General features: G+C 38.9%; 3 protein-coding genes across 4 annotated transcripts; all 3 read right to left on the bottom strand.

Annotated features, from left to right (window-relative positions):
• Nucleotides 1-278: 278 nt before the first annotated feature.
• On the bottom strand, nucleotides 279-5,198 carry LOC133736326 (disease resistance protein RUN1-like). Of its 2 annotated transcripts, XM_062163784.1 has the most exons (6): nucleotides 4,859-5,198; nucleotides 4,025-4,109; nucleotides 3,100-3,212; nucleotides 1,021-2,126; nucleotides 551-814; nucleotides 279-413 (listed from the first exon to the last, which is right to left on the bottom strand). In XM_062163784.1, the coding sequence occupies exons 4-5, from the start codon at nucleotides 2,008-2,010 to the stop codon at nucleotides 662-664; spliced, it is 1,143 nt and encodes a 380-aa protein (XP_062019768.1). In that variant the 5' UTR covers nucleotides 2,011-2,126; nucleotides 3,100-3,212; nucleotides 4,025-4,109; nucleotides 4,859-5,198; the 3' UTR covers nucleotides 279-413; nucleotides 551-661. The 2 variants fall into 2 exon arrangements, 1 of the variants encoding a protein (XP_062019768.1); XR_009859509.1 differs by lacking the exons at nucleotides 279-413; nucleotides 551-814; nucleotides 1,021-2,126 and adding an exon at nucleotides 2,133-2,914 and having other exon boundaries at nucleotides 4,859-5,188.
• Nucleotides 5,199-6,556: 1,358 nt separating this feature from the next.
• On the bottom strand, nucleotides 6,557-8,163 carry LOC133736327 (uncharacterized). The gene is made up of 2 exons (XM_062163785.1): nucleotides 8,038-8,163; nucleotides 6,557-7,429 (listed from the first exon to the last, which is right to left on the bottom strand). Exons 1-2 carry the CDS (start codon nucleotides 8,092-8,094, stop codon nucleotides 6,653-6,655), a joined length of 834 nt encoding a protein of 277 aa, XP_062019769.1. The 5' UTR covers nucleotides 8,095-8,163; the 3' UTR covers nucleotides 6,557-6,652.
• A 4,272-nt stretch (nucleotides 8,164-12,435) lies between these two features.
• On the bottom strand, nucleotides 12,436-14,469 carry LOC133736328 (protein WUSCHEL-like). The gene is made up of 2 exons (XM_062163786.1): nucleotides 12,883-14,469; nucleotides 12,436-12,793 (listed from the first exon to the last, which is right to left on the bottom strand). Exons 1-2 carry the CDS (start codon nucleotides 13,406-13,408, stop codon nucleotides 12,576-12,578), a joined length of 744 nt encoding a protein of 247 aa, XP_062019770.1. The 5' UTR covers nucleotides 13,409-14,469; the 3' UTR covers nucleotides 12,436-12,575.
• Between the last annotated feature and the right edge of the window lie 3,512 nt (nucleotides 14,470-17,981).

Genomic DNA, 17,981 nt, shown 5'->3' with positions numbered 1-17,981 from the left:
GCATTGGTTTCTTGCAGAACCATCTCAGCCTTACATGTGGCGTCTTCTGGAATGGTCTTGTCCAGATCATTGACTTGAGTGTTGACCTTGCCTTTGGCTGCATTATTGACTTGATCACTCCTACAGGTTCCAGCCTCAATTCCAGGGAAGCTCTCCAGCAGTTTGCAACCTTTCATATTAAGAACTTTCAGTGATTTCATGCCAAGTCTTGTGGGAAACCTTGTAAGGTTGGAGCAATCTTGCACAGACAAACTCACAAGCTTATCAAGGGTTCCAACAGAGTCATGAATCCCGACTAAACTCCTACATTCTCTAAGAATCAATTTCTGTAAATTCGGAAATCCTGAGAAGTCCGGGATTTCTTTTAGCATTTCACATCCAGTGAAGTCCATAGATTTAAATCTATCAAGTTTCTGTACATAAAAGAAGTAATTGAACAAGGATTTATCAGGTGATACTTGAGCTTCAATTAATTAAACAAAATAGTTATTTGAACTAATTTTTATATATTAGAGCATGAAGCACTTAAAACTAAGCAAATCAAACATACCGTGATCGACTGTCCGAAACGTGATATGTTGCTTGAAGGCATATTGAGTGCAACAAGTTTCTTTGGATTAAAATTGGATGGTAGGGATTCAAGAGAGGATATTTGTACCAATCAAGGAACCTTAATGAGTTGGGCAGATAACCAATGTTTCCACTTTCCAACAAGGCTTGCATTTCGATTTATCAAGTATCTGAGATTGCTCATTCTAAACAAGGCTTCAGCACCCACATGGATCTCTTCTTTTTTGGGTATTTTACTTGTTCCCTAATAGGAAAAAGCAATGAATTAAACACTACAAGTATACCTGATTAGCAAGTATAACTATTTTAACAAGTATATATCATCATCATTAGATAGAAGTCTACACGCATATCTTTCAATGACTAGAAAAGTAGAATATCAAGATTTTTATATTAACAATGACATAATTTACATAAAGACTCATGAAAACAAAGATATAATTTACTTACTGTTTCTTCTGTTAGAACATGTAAAACATCCTTATGAAACCACAATCTACTGCGTTCACCCGGTTCTGTGGGTGATTCTTGACGCACTATTTCCTTGCCCATGTCTTCGATTAAGTCATGCATACATAGCGCATTACTTTTACAAATCGCTAAGAGGGACTTATCTATGAGCACTGCAATACTTATTACTGGGTACAAGTCACAACTTCTTAGGACATCCATTATAATATCTTTATCTTCTCCTTTGAAAAAACATGCAATGTCAAGGAAAACTTCCTTCTGATGATCTTCTAATCCATTGAAACTTATTTTAAGTATTTCTTGGACTTCTTTATTAGGAATTCTTTCATAACTATCCAATGCATCTTGCCACTCTTCTATGCTTCTACCAAAAAGATGAGAACCTAAAACCGTCAGAGCTAATGGAAGGCCTTTGGTATAATACACAGCACGCTCAACAAGTGTCACATAATCATCCTTAGGTCGGTCTTTTTTGAAGGAATTCCAACTGAAAAGCTCAAAAGCTTCACAAAATTCTAATTCCTTGACTTTGTATGTTAAACTAACTCCATGAGCAATCAACAGATGTTTATCTCTAGTTGTTATGATAACTCTACTACCCGCACCAAACCAATTATATCCTCCTGCTAGGTTTTCTAATTGCTTGAGATGATCCACATCATCTAAAATTATAAGAACCCTCTTATTCCAAAGTCTTTTCTCTATATCATAAGCAGGATCATCAACATTGCTCAGCTTCACTCCTACACCCCCTAAAATCTTGGAAAGAAGAGTTTCTTGCAGTTGAACCAACCCTTCATGTGGCACTAATGACCTTTCTCTCACATTTTCCAAAAAACAGCTACCTTCAAATCGATGAGCAATTGACCCATAAACAGCTTTGGCAACAGTTGTCTTACCAATTCCTCCAATTCCCCATATTCCCACCATGCGAACATCATTTTCCTCAACACATAGAAGCTCATGCATATCCCGGACGCGAGATTCCAGTCCTAGAGGATTCTTAGCAACTTTCTTGTATGTCCGATTTGATACTTTGAATTGAGATCACTTCAACAATATTCTGGATAAACTTGGATTCATGCCTGTCAATTAATCAATCCATCGTAGGTTACTGTTTTTGTTTTTGGGTAAATGAATAAATATATAGAAGAAACCAGGCTTCAAACAAAGCCAGTCAAACAACAAGAAACAGTAGCTAACAAAGCTAACAAGCTAACAAAAGCAACAACCTCTGCAAAGAGGGAACAGAAAAAAGAGAAACTAAAACAGACAACCTTACAGCTACACATCCAGAGATGACACCATTAAGAAGGGTTACCGTTAATGTGAAGCTCTCGTTTTGCTTTAATCAGAAAGACAATTTCAGTAAGCAAAAGTTTCAATTGCTTAAACATGCTAATTAATAGAATTTAAAAGCCAAAGTGCGTTTTTTTTTTTTTTTGAATGAAAGAGACTTTTATAAATGCCCCTACTGGGGTTGATTACAATCATATTCAAGTACATCCAGAATGCAATCTGGTGCACTATCAAACCAATACGAACTAGTACCAGCCTAATAGGCTATGTTAATTTGCTAAGCGGTGAGCCACCGCCATTACAAGTTCTGGGGGCATACTTAATTGATACCATTGGCATGTGTTGGAGGAGCTGCTTTATGCCAAAGTGAGCATTATTCACCAGAGAGAGATAAAATAAGAAAAATATTATTCAATCATAACTAAACTGGAGGAAACCTGCAAATGTATTGCCAAAGTGATTATTTAGTAAAAGTTGACTTCTCTTTCTATACTAGAATATGTGCCCACGCGTTGCTGCGGGTTTTGAAATTTAATCTGAAAGTTTTAGTGTGGCCTTCTATTGAGAACTGAACCTAAAATGATAGAGAATGTAGTTGATACGATCACTGCATAAAGTACAATATTCTGACGACAAATCATTTATAACAGCAGATGTAGATCATTTGGTCATCTGAGATCTAATCCCAAGTGCTTTCCAGATCTGTTTCCAATACAGTTACAGTAAAAAAACATTTTGAAGTTTATGTGATGCACATACACAAAGAAGTTGCAGTCCTGCGACAGGCATGAGTAGAATTTTCTTCCTTTACTGTCTGGTATTAGCAGTTCGTAGACACGGTGCACCACATGTACATGAGACAGATATTTGCCCTGCTAAAAGAACACAATATAAGAGAGAGATTCATAAAAATCAGGAATGAAGAGTGCAAGGTAAGGATCAAATGAGAAAAATATCATCTAGTTATGCTTCATAAAAATGAGATTTTTTTTTTGTTTTTTGTTTTTTGTCTTCTTTGAAGGAAAGTAAGTCTTCAGTTCCATAATATTTCTCATTGCACATGATATGGTCATACTTGACATAGGGGCATCACACAAATAAATAACTATCAAACTCTGGAATGTATTCTTGAAAACCTATCACTAATATAGGATCCATATCTTGAACCTTCATGTCAACTTAGTTACTGCACACTGGTAATACTTGAAACACTTTTTAATCTGATAATAGCACCTAAACATACCAGAAGTCATTTTTTCTTTTCTTTTCTAAAACTTCAGAAACTATCATTTTGGTTATTCAAACCTCCTTAGTTGCTGTGAGAGATGCATACTTTGAGTTGTTCTAGAAACAAATTTTAAAATTTTAAAGCATGCATCTCTCACACACGTCCTTGTATTGAAATATGATCGAAAATAATCTTCACTTTTGCCAAATCTGTGATCATTGTTCAATAATACCATGCAATAGATGATATTTGATACCGAGATAGTATAGTGAAACTGAAAATCACAGTTCTATGAGCAATGAGCTTCACAATTGTTGATCTGGCATCGACTCAAATGATGCTAGCAATTCACAACATAAGTTTCGGTGTATGATTCACAATTGCATTGTGTTCGTAAATGAACAGGTTTCCATGGAGGAATTAATCATATGATAGGAGAGAGAAGGTTTTGGTTACCTCTAAACGTAGTTTACCATGATGCCTCCACTTTGATGAAGGTCTTTCTCTAATCAATCATCATCAAATTAGTTCTTTCAACCATCTGCTCCACAAAAAGAATAATGAGATTAGAATATACAATTGAAACATACCACTTGTCAGATTTCTTGTTCAGAAACTTGCATAGAAATTTCTACAAATTTGATGAATGCAGCTAAAATAAAATTCAATTAGTCCATTGGACTATACAACAAACAGAATACTGAAAGTGTGTCCATCACCCCCACGACTCTTGGATTGTGCTTGATAACCCCTCAAAACTCCCAAGGTTACAGCTTGTGTGACCTTAACAACAGACCCCGAAAACTCATCTGACCTAGCTACTTTCGAAACTTGCTTCAAGCTATTCCGAATTTCATCAGAATCAGATTGCAGAAACTCCTTCAAATCTTTAGACACAACTCCAATCGACTCAGCAGAGTCTGAAACTACTTTAGCTACAGAAACTAAAGACCCTAGAGGCTTCTTTCTTTTTTGACACACTGAAGGCAAGTGATAAACCCTACAAGCACCATAACCAGAGAAGCCCAAAGCAGCCATTACAAACAGCCACTTGTTCCTTTTCCGGGCGTAATCAAAACCCTTTTTCGCCAATTCCAGGTCCATCAAGGACACCAACCTCAAAGACCCAATTTTTATTTTTGATTCAAACTTTCAGCAAACTATACAAAAAGGGTCCAAAAGTTGAGGAAGAAAAGATTGGGCTATATGGGCACTTGGGTTTTTCAACAACGAATTGGGTGTTGTCGTTTATATATTGTATCAACAAATCAGACACAGAAAGAATCAGACCTGTGAGAGTGAGAAGGGGATGAGCTAAGAACCGTTGCAGAGGAGGATAAGCCGTCTGGCGTTGAAAATAATGAGAAGCTTTGTTGATGCTTCTACTTCTTTCTTTCTCTGGTTGTGATTTGTGAATGGCTGAGAAGGCTAACGATCATCGGCTTTATTTCAACTTGATCAATACAGTTGATGCCTGCGTCTCTATCTAAGAGCGAAACCGAAAGCTATTTGTGCACTCGATGAAGGCTTCCAGAGTTCCAGAACACACTACAACACTCGCGCCTTTTAATTTCTACATACGACTCAAAATTATAAACCTTTTATGCTAGATGCCTTTTTGCATATTGTTATGCTTTCTTATTTTTGTTTTTGTTATGTTTTGTTGTTTTTCTTTCAATGCGTTTGCATCGCTTCATGTACTCTTTAGTTTCACTTCATATAACTTGTCGTCTTTTTCATATTAAAAAAAAGGGCTAAATACAAATTACTACCCTGTGGTTTAGGTCCAAAATCAATTCAGTCCTTGAACTTCTAATTTCATCAAAAACACCCCTGCACTTTCAATTTTGATCTAATAGGTCCAATTTGTTAGTTTTCCAACAATTGAGTTATTTAACTTGTTAATGTGGCTCATATATGGCCTATGTTTTATGATGTGGTGTCGAGGTGGTCTGCATAGTCAATTTAGGAGTGAGTCCTACTATTAAAAATAAATAGTTTTTCAACAAATAATCCAACTATAACTTGAACCCATAACAAAATATTAACGAATTGGACCTATTAGATCAAAATTGAAAGTGCAGGGGTGTTTTTGATGAAATTAGAAGTCCAGGGACTGAATTGATTTTGGACCTAAACCACAGGGTACTAACTAGTATTTAGCCCTAAAAAAAAAAACAAACTATAAATCAATTCTCTTTTCATACATTCAAATGAGGCAGCCAAAAGATAATTATTATTATTATTTTTTTTTTTTGAGAACCTGAAAGGCCTATACAGATTTTTAAATTTTTATTTGAACCGTTCCCTTTGCTTTGCTTGGTAAGCAGATAACAAGTGATAAATAATTAAGAATTATTTCTTGTTCATCAAGAACATGTTCACCACCAGTTTTTAGTTTATCAAAGAAGTGAAGTAATTAAGAATAATGCTCAACCACCCTTTGATGTAAATCTAAAGGCAGAGAGAATTATTATTAAGTTGAGGTGTTTTGTTTTTCACCCTCAGATGTAAATCTAAGGGTCTTTGAGCATAAATTCTTTGGTCAGGTCAGCAACTGACCAGGTGAACACCACTGTCTGATCGAAAAGAAATTCATGATAATATGATTAAAAGCAATCACTGTTTTCAAGGGTCTTAATGCCTTGTATATGTATATGGTGGTGGTGGTGAGCATACACAGACAAGAATAGATGGAGTAACAGTTTGTATTAGAGTGAGCCTCCCAGCCATGCTCTTCAAGCTAGTTAGCCTAGAATGAAACAAAGGCGTACCTAAATATTTCCCAAGTTCCATTCATCATAGATATGCAGATCTTTACGGTGTGTGTTCAGAACTAAGACATCCATCATCATTCATAACTTCTTTTAGTTCTCAATTGCTCTAAATCTTTGATGATTCAGTTAGCTTATCAACATCAAGAAGGATGAATTATCCAAACGTCACATTTATATATGTTCTAGAATACAGTGCAAAATGATCTCTGCTTAATCCATGTATATTTATTACAAATTATAAACCTACGTACCAAGATGTTAAAATTGAAGCACAAACATACATTCCAAGAAATTTCCCAAGAGGGGATTATTTGATGGCAAACAAACAAAAAATCAAAATAAGACATACTAAAACATATAACAAATTTAGTATCTTGGCATGAGCGATCAATCGAGTTGATACTTTCTTGAAGATCCGATGAAGGAAATGCTCACCAATTATCTTTTTATTTTCGTCCCGATCAATCTCCACTAGTGTAATGCCCAAGGCTCCAAGGCGCAATCTCTGTTGAGGGTACCAACCAAAACGTGATCTTGGAACTTGAACAACTTCATGATCCAAGTCATCGTAATTTCTCTTGTAAAATTGAAGATCTGCTAAGTTTTGATCATTGTTGTCATACTCGTTCCGGTGGCATACTAGTTGGACACCACAAGCTTTTAAGGAAAGTGGTTTAGAAGAAAAAATTCTCACTTCACACTTGCTCAAAAGTTGCTCTTCATTCCACTGTCTCCCCCAATGCCTCATATCAGATAACGAAACATACTGCAACCACACATGATTTGACCCCGGACGAATAAGTAAATGCTCGTGAACCCAAAATATTTCATCACCATTAATGTAGACTCGGACATGAAACGCGTGTTTTTCATAATCATCATAATCATCATAAGTTAGTGTTTCATCTGTGCTTTCAAACACAACCGATAAAGCCAATCTCGAATTCTTTCCACTGAAATTTGGAGGAAGTTTAATAACAAACTCGCAATACTCATGATCAGTTGGATGCTTACAAAAGTTGAACCACTTTGGAATATTATTTCCTGGAAGTACAACACTGAACTCGAAGTATGAATCCTTCCCCTGCATTCATCAATATTGCATAGTATTAACAAAAAAGAATTAATCATGATGCATGAATATTAATTAACTTAATTAGTCATGATGCTTGCATGCATGCTTATAAGCTTATTGGTACCTCCCTCTAATTCCAATTTGCCGCGGAATATTATTAACAAACTTCCACTGCAAGAATTTGTTAAAATATATATAAGCGGTCCTAAAAGCTTAATTTGTCATCATGCATGTAATTTTCATAGAAAATATTAAGCAAAGTCTACTCCCAGTTTCCATCACTGAAGTTGGGAATTGGGGACTAGATAATGACGACGTATCACATTTAGGCTAGGTGACATGGTCCACATGGGAATAAATGCATGCAAAAGTTGGTCCACTGCGTTTCGGCACTAGATTTTATTTTAGATAACTACTAGCTAGTTTCAAAAATTCAAGTTGATAGGAATTAATCAACAGTCAACACTTTATATCGAGCTTCCAGAGTTGATGCAAACATGCTATCTTTGTTGAAAATGGGAAAAGATCTATTGACCACCAATAAAGAAAACAAAAAAAAAAAATTAAAAAATATCGTAGAGAAAGAGCAAGATATAGAGATCAGAAGTGAGAGAAACCTGATCATGGTGTTGGTTAAGTAAGATAGATGCCATCTTTTCCACATCCAAGTCCATAGTATGGAGTAGTTTGTGGCATTCAGATAAGTCGCTCCACTGAAGCCAACCCAATGAGCTTTGGTGGTCCAAAATTGTAATAACCCCTTTTTTTTTAAGTGGAGATTTCTTTTAATAGAAATGGTGCGGCATGTTCCGTGTTTTGAGCAACAAAGGGACGGCTGCATTGCTTTGCTTTGCTTCTTTTGTATATTGAATTAGAATGGGTGGAAGGGGTAGGCAGCACGCAGAAAAGAAAGAAAAAAAAAATAAACCTCTCTCTCTCTGCCGAAACTAGCAACCAAAACAGAGCATTCCTTCTCCAAGCTTGTTCTCGCTCCACAGGCCTTCGATCGACCCCAGACCACGTTCCACAGCTTCACCTTGATCTTGCGCAGCTGCAGGAGGCAGCCTTACGCCGCAGAACGGTCCGAAACGGCGGCGGAAGTCCGGTTAGTTTTAAGCCCGTTTTAGTTCCAAGCTCGATAACTCGTGCTTCCGGCCACCGATCCTTGCCAAACTGCATCCTCGTGCTTCCCTCAACCTCCTGAAGCCCCCAGAAGCTGCCTTGCATGGCGGCGCATCCCGTAGCAGCAACTACAAGTCAACCCAGCCAAGAACGAGACCGGAACTATCGATCCAAATATCTTGAGCTACAGGACGTCGTTTTGAGTGATTCTTGAACCAGTGAGTTCTTATTGAGTTTCTTAACAACTCTTCAGAAGGAATCGAAGCCTTAAATTGAAGTTTTGACGTCGAAATCGAGCCTTGCCGGATTCTGCAAAATTCTGGAATTTTTCCGACCACCGAAGCTTTCGATTGGTATATCTCGAGCTACAGACCATATTTTTCTGTGATTCTTGAACCAGTGAGTTCTTCTTGAGTTTCTTAACAACTCTTCAGAAGGAATCGAAGCCTTAAATTGACGTTTTTACGTCGAATTGGAGCTCGCCGTTTTCTGCAGTTTCTCGCCGGATTCTGGAAATTTTCCAGTCACCTCGACTGTTCTAGGTAATTTCCGACCACTTCCTTTCGTTTTAAGACTTCATGCTAGTTATGAAAGTGGATCAGCTCGTCATTTGGAACAAGTTTGTAGTTGACGACTTTTGCATCGGAGGTGGTTGACCGTCGTTGACCGCCGCGTTGACCCCCCACTGACCGCCCCTTGTGGCGGCGCATTCGACCATTTTTTGAATTTTTATTATCTAGGCTATGTTCTACGCATCCATACGAGCGTTTTGATATATTACAAGGTTATGTTAGAAAAAGTTGATAAATAGTGGATTTACGTTTTTACGTTACTATTTAACGTTTTTACGTTTTATCTTAAGTTTACGATCTGCGAAGATCTGACCATCGGTTTTACTTCAAATTTAGATATGTTGATCGTATGACTGTCCCGATGACTTTGTGTGGTCACGGGTGAAGATCCGACCGTTGGATCTTCGTATAAATGTGAAATAGTGATTTGGAGGGCGATTCGTGAGAATCTGACCGTCGGATTATAGTATAAATTTGTGGAGATGTTTGTAAGGACGATTCAGGAAGATCTGACCGTTGGATCTTCGTGATAATCTTGGAGGATGATCCTAAGGGCAATCCGTGAGGATCTGACCGTTAGATCATCGCGTAATTTCGATCCGACCGTTGGATCATCATTAATTTAGAATCTGACCGTTGGATTGTTGTATATGTGTGGTTTATGAATGATTGCTAAGTTAAGATCGTATCTGACTAGGTGATTGACGGTTTAAGTTGGTGGACGATTGTGGATCGTATTTTGAGCTGTTAAGAAGACGCAGCTGGATTAGAGGTGAGTAAACCTCACATGGTTCATATTACGAACCGAATATAATTAATTGATTTTTTTTGTCGTAATTGTGTGGAAATTGTTTATGAAATAAAGATTTGTTTTGAAATAATATGAACTTGATCAACTACGGTTCATAGGGCTGCGGCTCACAGGTAAGAAAATGAATTTAAGTATAAAATGAATTTATATTTTTAATGCGTGTGAACTATAGTTGGTATTAATAGGCATTCCTGTGCGAATGTCTATGTATATATATTATTTACGTGAAATAATATGTATTGTTGGAGTTGTGAAATATTATGTATTGTTGGAGTTGTGTTGAGTTTATTGTTAAGAAACAATATATTGTGAGGGGTATTGAGTTTATTGTTGAGAAACAATATATTGAGAGAGATGTTGAGTTTTATTGTTGAGGAACAATAAATTGTTGTGATCTGTGGAGATCAATAGGTCACGGGGTGACCATGGCATACTATCAGCGACCCACGCTCTCGCGCCGGGTAGGTGGAACTGATAGTATTAAATCGTGAACCACGCTCTCGCGCCGGGTAGGTGGAAACGATCAGTTAGAGCTCTAGTCTGTCTGCCAATTGTTGAGTGGTGTTGTGAGGGAAATGTTGAGGTTACTTGAGACTGTGAGTGGTCATGTATGAGTGATGTTGAGGTTACTTGAGACTGTGAGGGGTCTTATGTGAGAAGTGTTGAGGATACTTGAGTCTTTTAAGAATGAGTTCTTAAAAGAGAGCCTCAAGAGTATCCTTCCTTTTATGGTGATTGTGTTGAGTTATATTAATTGTAAAGAAATAAATCAACAATTCTTTCTTGTTTACTCATACTGGCTGTAAAAAGCTTACCGGGTTTTGTGTTGTTGCAACTCCCGGTACACTATTCAAATTGTGTAGCGGGTAATCCTACAGGACAGGAGAACCAGGACGGTGATCGTGCGGTTAGAGCAATTGTTAGAGTTTTACAGCAATTGTACGTTGTGAGGTGTGTTATGCTCATTTGAGCTTTACAATATTGCTTGTGAGAGTGAATTGTAATAATGAACTCGAAGTTTCGAGATTTGGATTTTGTAATTGTAATTATTCATGTTTCGGATTTGAATTTATTATTCAAAATTCGGGGCGTGACAGTTTGGTATCAGAGCGTAAGGTACATATTTGGTGATAATCAATACTTCCCGAGTGATGGCCCGTCTGCAGCGGATCCCCATCATATACTCTTCGGTATTGGTATAATCATTGGGTATGTCTTAGTATGGGGTCTAGACAGCGTGTATGTCCGTAGGACGGTAGAGTTGCCTTCTAAGTTCGTATTAGAATAAGTTTAGTTTCCGCGAGTTGTGATCTTCGAGGAATGGAAACCTCCGGATTTAACTCTGATGAGTCAGTGAGGATTGTTTATGGAAATGAGTTTCCGTTTGTATGTAGAAGTGTTTGGTTGAAGGCATGGTGTGAACCTATGCTTGTATCTGATGTGGATACGAGTATTAATTGATAGTAATTTTGCCTTCTTAAGTTGGACATACAGATGCATTTGAATAGATTCTAGACTCATGTGGAGTTGTGAGTAGTGTTGCGGTTAGGGAAGAAATTATTGTGGTTAATTCTTCCATGTGCTTGTAAGTTGTTGAGCAGAGTTTGAGATGCGAGAACGGAGTTTGATCTCGTGTTTGAGTGATTGAGACGAACGACTATATATTTGAGTTCTCTCCGAGTACCTACAATCTTAAGGGCTATTTGAAGTGGGACTAGTGGTAGTTTTGGTATTTCTAAATTTAAATCGAGATCCGAGGAACATGTTTTGTATACGTGGTTGATATTGCGAGCATCATTTTTGATTGATATTTTGCGTTTCACAAAGACAACTGGATTGGAAATTCTCCGTTTGGACACCTTGGTCTGTTGACCTGACTATGACTTGTGGACATAGTTTTATTTAAGTGAAGGAAATTGATTTTGTGAACTAGTTTTCTTAAGTTTTGGATCGTAGTATGGAGTTGGACTGAAGTGAATTTGAGGTTGTTGTGTTTTAAGTTTAAGTAGGCGGGACACTTAAAGTTTTGAAATGGAATTTGATCTTGGTCGGTAATTAATGGGGAGATTTAGAGTCAACTCTCTGTAAATGTTATTAGATGAGGGTGTGTTTCTGTGGTGATGGATTTTAGGAGAAATGGTTAAGTGCAATTTTGGGTATTGATTGTAGTGACATTGTTGGGTATCCATAGTGGTTCAAGTGAATTACTATGCGATATGGAGTTTGATTCGGTTTCTAAATCGTAAATTCATAGGGTATGAATTGTGGTAAGTTTAATGGAGAAATTAATAGAGGAAATGGTTGAGATTTTATAAGATTTGTATGAGTAACTCTAAGGATGTGGGTTTTTCCTAGCTAACTCAGGATGTGTTTAGCTTTATTAAACCCTAATTCTAACGACAAAATTGTTGTGTTTGGTTTGACTCTAAGGATGCTAGCTAGACCTCTGTGCAACTTAATTGATTGTTTGTGATAAATCATTATGATTGATGTGTGCAGCAGAGTTGTCAATGGTTTTGAATATAGTATTAGGTGACCAAGGTTGATCCTTGGTGTTGTTGTTGGTTTAACAAAAAGAAGAAACGACATGCATGCAATCTTATTGATTTTATATTACAAAAAGGAAAACGAGGACTATGCTATGCTAAGCCTAGTCAGCAGCTCCGGATGGATTGAGGCTGAGCTCAAGAGAAACGTTAGAGCCACTGTTGTAACCGCCTGAGCCACCAGAATAGTAACCAAATGCGCTACCTTCCTCAGAAGTAGTCTTCGGGTTACCAAAGACGTCCTCGCCGTGCACGGGGAACAGAGGAAGAGTTTCAACCTCCTGGTGATCTCCTCCTCGTTGTTGCAGGGATGTTTGTCCTCCTGTTGTGCCAAAAGAGTTGTACTGGTATTAGTGTTGAAGTGTGAGGAAGAATATGAAACAAAATTTAAATCAAGAAATCCTTCATTACCAGTAGAATCGGTGGAACCAAAATTGAGATTAATGGATCTACCATCATCAGTAGAACTAGTGGACCCAAAATTGATGTCAATGGATCCACCAGCTGGCCCAAAATTGATGTCGATGGATCCACCAGCACCAGTAGAACCAGTGGACCCAAAATTGAGATCAATGGATCCACCAGTACCAGGAGAACTAGTTCCCATGGGCACTTGAGCAGCCTGATTGCACCTCTTCATCTGCTTCTCTCGAGCCCTGACATTCTGGAACCAAAAATAAATGTTCTTGCCCTCAACCTGTCCATACTGTTGCAGCTGGAGACAGATCTCGTGAATATGCTCTGTAGTTGGGGTCTTAACTCCCTTGTCGTAGTAAAGATCCTTGAGGATCCTTATTTGATCTGGAGTAGGAACCCACCTGGCACGGCTTCGCCAGAAATCTGTGTTGGCACTACTCCCGGCTGCTTGGTTGTTTCCTCCATCCTCGATTTGTTGCTGGGTTTGTAGCTCCATCAGTTGCAGAGTTCGTGGTTCCATGGTGATGGGTTGAGGGGATGTGAAGATCGAAGAGTAAAGTTGTCGAGTGTTTGAAGGAGTTGTTGTTAAAGGGATTAAGGATGATGATGGTGGGTTAGAGATCTGAAAGTTCAGAGGAAAGATGGGATTGAATCAACTAGATGGGAGAGAAGATCAGAAGAGAAGGATTGAATCGAAGAAGAAATGTTTTGAGTTTTGAAAGAAGAGGAAAGCTGAAGAGTTGGGAGAGAGGGGCTGGAACTCAGGAGAGATTTTCGTTCCTTTGGAGTGAACAGTTGCGCCCTCAGAATGCACCTATTTATAGAGCGAGGTGAGCAGATCTCCACTGTTGGATGGACGATTCCTGTGATTCATTCTACGCGTTGGATTAAAGTCGCCCTGAAACCCGGAAAAGTTGTTGGCGCGTGGAGAGCGTGTAAGGGGACCGAGGGAATCTCGAGGCGCTGTGGCAGACAGCTGTAGCCGAAAGCAGATTTGACTGCCGTAAATCACGGAAGGGATAAGCCGTGACACAAGTGGGCCGTACTTGGGCCTGTCTCGGATCAAGGCATCACTGTAGCTGTGGGTGGAGGCCTGATGGGCCGAGTTTCTGAAACAGTTTTGGATGTTTTGGGCCGAATTGTTGAAACAGTTGAAACAGTTGGTTTAAATAAAAGGATTGGTATGGATAATAACGTGAGCAGCCGTGCTCGAGTGGTTGAGTGTAAAGTACGTGTACAAGAGGTCTGAGGTTCGAACCTCGCCTCTCGTTTATTTTTATTATGTTCGTTTATGACATAATAAGTATAAAATTTGTACACATTATATTAAGCACAGCTTGTGCTCCAGTGGTTGGGGACAAAGGTTTCGTGCAGCAGGTTAAGGTTTCGAACCTTGCCTCTCCCGTTATTTTATTTATGTCGCTTATGACATAATAAATATAACACGTGAGCATATATTAATGAAGGCAGCTCTTGCTTCAGTGGTTGGGAGCAAAACCTTCGTGTTCGAGGTCGGGAGTTCGAACCTTACCTCTTACAAATATTTTTTGATCTCGTATATGCTTGATATACGGACGTATATACGGTATGTACGGTATACATACATATATACGGTCTGTACGGTATGCATACGTATATACGGTCTGTACGGTATGCATACGTATATACAGTTATACGGTATGCATACGTATATACGGTCTGTACGGTATGCATACATATATACGGTATGTACAATTTCATACCGTAGCCGAGCTGGAAGTTGGTGGGCCGATTGGTAGGCCCAAATAGTAAGCCCAAATAGTAAGCCCAATTGTTCGGCCCGATTGGTAAGCCCAAATGTTAAGCCCAATTGTTCGGCCCGAATGGTAGGCCCAAATGTTAAACCCAAATTGGTTCGGGCCGGTTCGAAATTTGGATGGTTCGGTTTCTTCGGCCCAAATGGCCAGCCCTAGTGCTTAGCCCAAGGATTGAGTAAGCCCAAGTCATCATCACTGGGTGACATAATTTATTGGCGTGCTTTTTGGAATGAATTGTTTTGAGTGATGCTAATTAAGTGGCGAAACACTTTGTGGGAATGTTACTGTGCTTGTATGCCAGTACAGGGTGATGATCTATGAGATGATCTATGTGAAGATCTATGTGAGGATCCATGTGAGGATGTTGTGTGAGTTTACGTTTGTGATGAAAGGATTTAGTGGCCATAGGAATGTATTTTTATACAAAGGGCTGTGGCTTTGTAGATTACTACAGTTTTGGGAAAGATGGAGATTCGATGGTTAGGTTAACCGTAATCGAGAGCAATTAACTTGCGCTTAAATTTCGGGACGAAATTTCTTTAAGGGGGGTAGATTGTAATAACCCCTTTTTTTTAAGTGGAGATTTCTTTTAATAGAAATGGTGCGGCATGTTCCGTGTTTTGAGCAACAAAGGGACGGCTGCATTGCTTTGCTTTGCTTCTTTTGTATATTGAATTAGAATGGGTGGAAGGGGTAGGCAGCACGCAGAAAAGAAAGAAAAAAAAAATAAACCTCTCTCTCTCTGCCGAAACTAGCAACCAAAACAGAGCATTCCTTCTCCAAGCTTGTTCTCGCTCCACAGGCCTTCGATCGACCCCAGACCACGTTCCACAGCTTCACCTTGATCTTGCGCAGCTGCAGGAGGCAGCCTTACGCCGCAGAACGGTCCGAAACGGCGGCGGAAGTCCGGTTAGTTTTAAGCCCGTTTTAGTTCCAAGCTCGATAACTCGTGCTTCCGGCCACCGATCCTTGCCAAACTGCATCCTCGTGCTTCCCTCAACCTCCTGAAGCCCCCAGAAGCTGCCTTGCATGGCGGCGCATCCCGTAGCAGCAACTACAAGTCAACCCAGCCAAGAACGAGACCGGAACTATCGATCCAAATATCTTGAGCTACAGGACGTCGTTTTGAGTGATTCTTGAACCAGTGAGTTCTTATTGAGTTTCTTAACAACTCTTCAGAAGGAATCGAAGCCTTAAATTGAAGTTTTGACGTCGAAATCGAGCCTTGCCGGATTCTGCAAAATTCTGGAATTTTTCCGACCACCGAAGCTTTCGATTGGTATATCTCGAGCTACAGACCATATTTTTCTGTGATTCTTGAACCAGTGAGTTCTTCTTGAGTTTCTTAACAACTCTTCAGAAGGAATCGAAGCCTTAAATTGACGTTTTTACGTCGAATTGGAGCTCGCCGTTTTCTGCAGTTTCTCGCCGGATTCTGGAAATTTTCCAGTCACCTCGACTGTTCTAGGTAATTTCCGACCACTTCCTTTCGTTTTAAGACTTCATGCTAGTTATGAAAGTGGATCAGCTCGTCATTTGGAACAAGTTTGTAGTTGACGACTTTTGCATCGGAGGTGGTTGACCGTCGTTGACCGCCGCGTTGACCCCCCACTGACCGCCCCTTGTGGCGGCGCATTCGACCATTTTTTGAATTTTTATTATCTAGGCTATGTTCTACGCATCCATACGAGCGTTTTGATATATTACAAGGTTATGTTAGAAAAAGTTGATAAATAGTGGATTTACGTTTTTACGTTACTATTTAACGTTTTTACGTTTTATCTTAAGTTTACGATCTGCGAAGATCTGACCATCGGTTTTACTTCAAATTTAGATATGTTGATCGTATGACTGTCCCGATGACTTTGTGTGGTCACGGGCGAAGATCCGACCGTTGGATCTTCGTATAAATGTGAAATAGTGATTTGGAGGGCGATTCGTGAGAATCTGACCGTCGGATTATAGTATAAATTTGTGGAGATGTTTGTAAGGACGATTCAGGAAGATCTGACCGTTGGATCTTCGTGATAATCTTGGAGGATGATCCTAAGGGCAATCCGTGAGGATCTGACCGTTAGATCATCGCGTAATTTCGATCCGACCGTTGGATCATCATTAATTTAGAATCTGACCGTTGGATTGTTGTATATGTGTGGTTTATGAATGATTGCTAAGTTAAGATCGTATCTGACTAGGTGATTGACGGTTTAAGTTGGTGGACGATTGTGGATCGTATTTTGAGCTGTTAAGAAGACGCAGCTGGATTAGAGGTGAGTAAACCTCACATGGTTCATATTACGAACCGAATATAATTAATTGATTTTTTTTGTCGTAATTGTGTGGAAATTGTTTATGAAATAAAGATTTGTTTTGAAATAATATGAACTTGATCAACTACGGTTCATAGGGCTGCGGCTCACAGGTAAGAAAATGAATTTAAGTATAAAATGAATTTATATTTTTAATGCGTGTGAACTATAGTTGGTATTAATAGGCATTCCTGTGCGAATGTCTATGTATATATATTATTTACGTGAAATAATATGTATTGTTGGAGTTGTGAAATATTATGTATTGTTGGAGTTGTGTTGAGTTTATTGTTAAGAAACAATATATTGTGAGGGGTATTGAGTTTATTGTTGAGAAACAATATATTGAGAGAGATGTTGAGTTTTATTGTTGAGGAACAATAAATTGTTGTGATCTGTGGAGATCAATAGGTCACGGGGTGACCATGGCATACTATCAGCGACCCACGCTCTCGCGCCGGGTAGGTGGAACTGATAGTATTAAATCGTGAACCACGCTCTCGCGCCGGGTAGGTGGAAACGATCAGTTAGAGCTCTAGTCTGTCTGCCAATTGTTGAGTGGTGTTGTGAGGGAAATGTTGAGGTTACTTGAGACTGTGAGTGGTCATGTATGAGTGATGTTGAGGTTACTTGAGACTGTGAGGGGTCTTATGTGAGAAGTGTTGAGGATACTTGAGTCTTTTAAGAATGAGTTCTTAAAAGAGAGCCTCAAGAGTATCCTTCCTTTTATGGTGATTGTGTTGAGTTATATTAATTGTAAAGAAATAAATCAACAATTCTTTCTTGTTTACTCATACTGGCTGTAAAAAGCTTACCGGGTTTTGTGTTGTTGCAACTCCCGGTACACTATTCAAATTGTGTAGCGGGTAATCCTACAGGACAGGAGAACCAGGACGGTGATCGTGCGGTTAGAGCAATTGTTAGAGTTTTACAGCAATTGTACGTTGTGAGGTGTGTTATGCTCATTTGAGCTTTACAATATTGCTTG

Source organism: Rosa rugosa, chromosome 3 (genome assembly GCF_958449725.1).
Source record: "Rosa rugosa chromosome 3, drRosRugo1.1, whole genome shotgun sequence".
Classification (NCBI taxonomy): domain Eukaryota; kingdom Viridiplantae; phylum Streptophyta; class Magnoliopsida; order Rosales; family Rosaceae; genus Rosa; species Rosa rugosa.
The sequence above is the reverse complement of the archived record's forward strand: the minus strand, read 5'-3'. Positions and strand labels throughout refer to the sequence as shown.

Excerpts from the sequence above, each read along its gene's own strand:
- LOC133736326 (XM_062163784.1), bottom strand. The coding sequence starts at position 2,010 with ATGCATGAGCTTCTATGTGTTGAGGAAAATGATGTTCGCATGGTGGGA. Across the intron at positions 815-1,020 it reads ATGTTCTAACAGAAGAAACA|GGAACAAGTAAAATACCCAA; the intron begins GTAAGTAAATTA and ends TTTTCCTATTAG.
- LOC133736327 (XM_062163785.1), bottom strand. The coding sequence starts at position 8,094 with ATGGACTTGGATGTGGAAAAGATGGCATCTATCTTACTTAACCAACAC. Across the intron at positions 7,430-8,037 it reads TTAACCAACACCATGATCAG|GGGAAGGATTCATACTTCGA; the intron begins GTTTCTCTCACT and ends TGATGAATGCAG.
- LOC133736328 (XM_062163786.1), bottom strand. The coding sequence starts at position 13,408 with ATGGAACCACGAACTCTGCAACTGATGGAGCTACAAACCCAGCAACAA. Across the intron at positions 12,794-12,882 it reads TGGTTCCACCGATTCTACTG|GAGGACAAACATCCCTGCAA; the intron begins GTAATGAAGGAT and ends TTGGCACAACAG.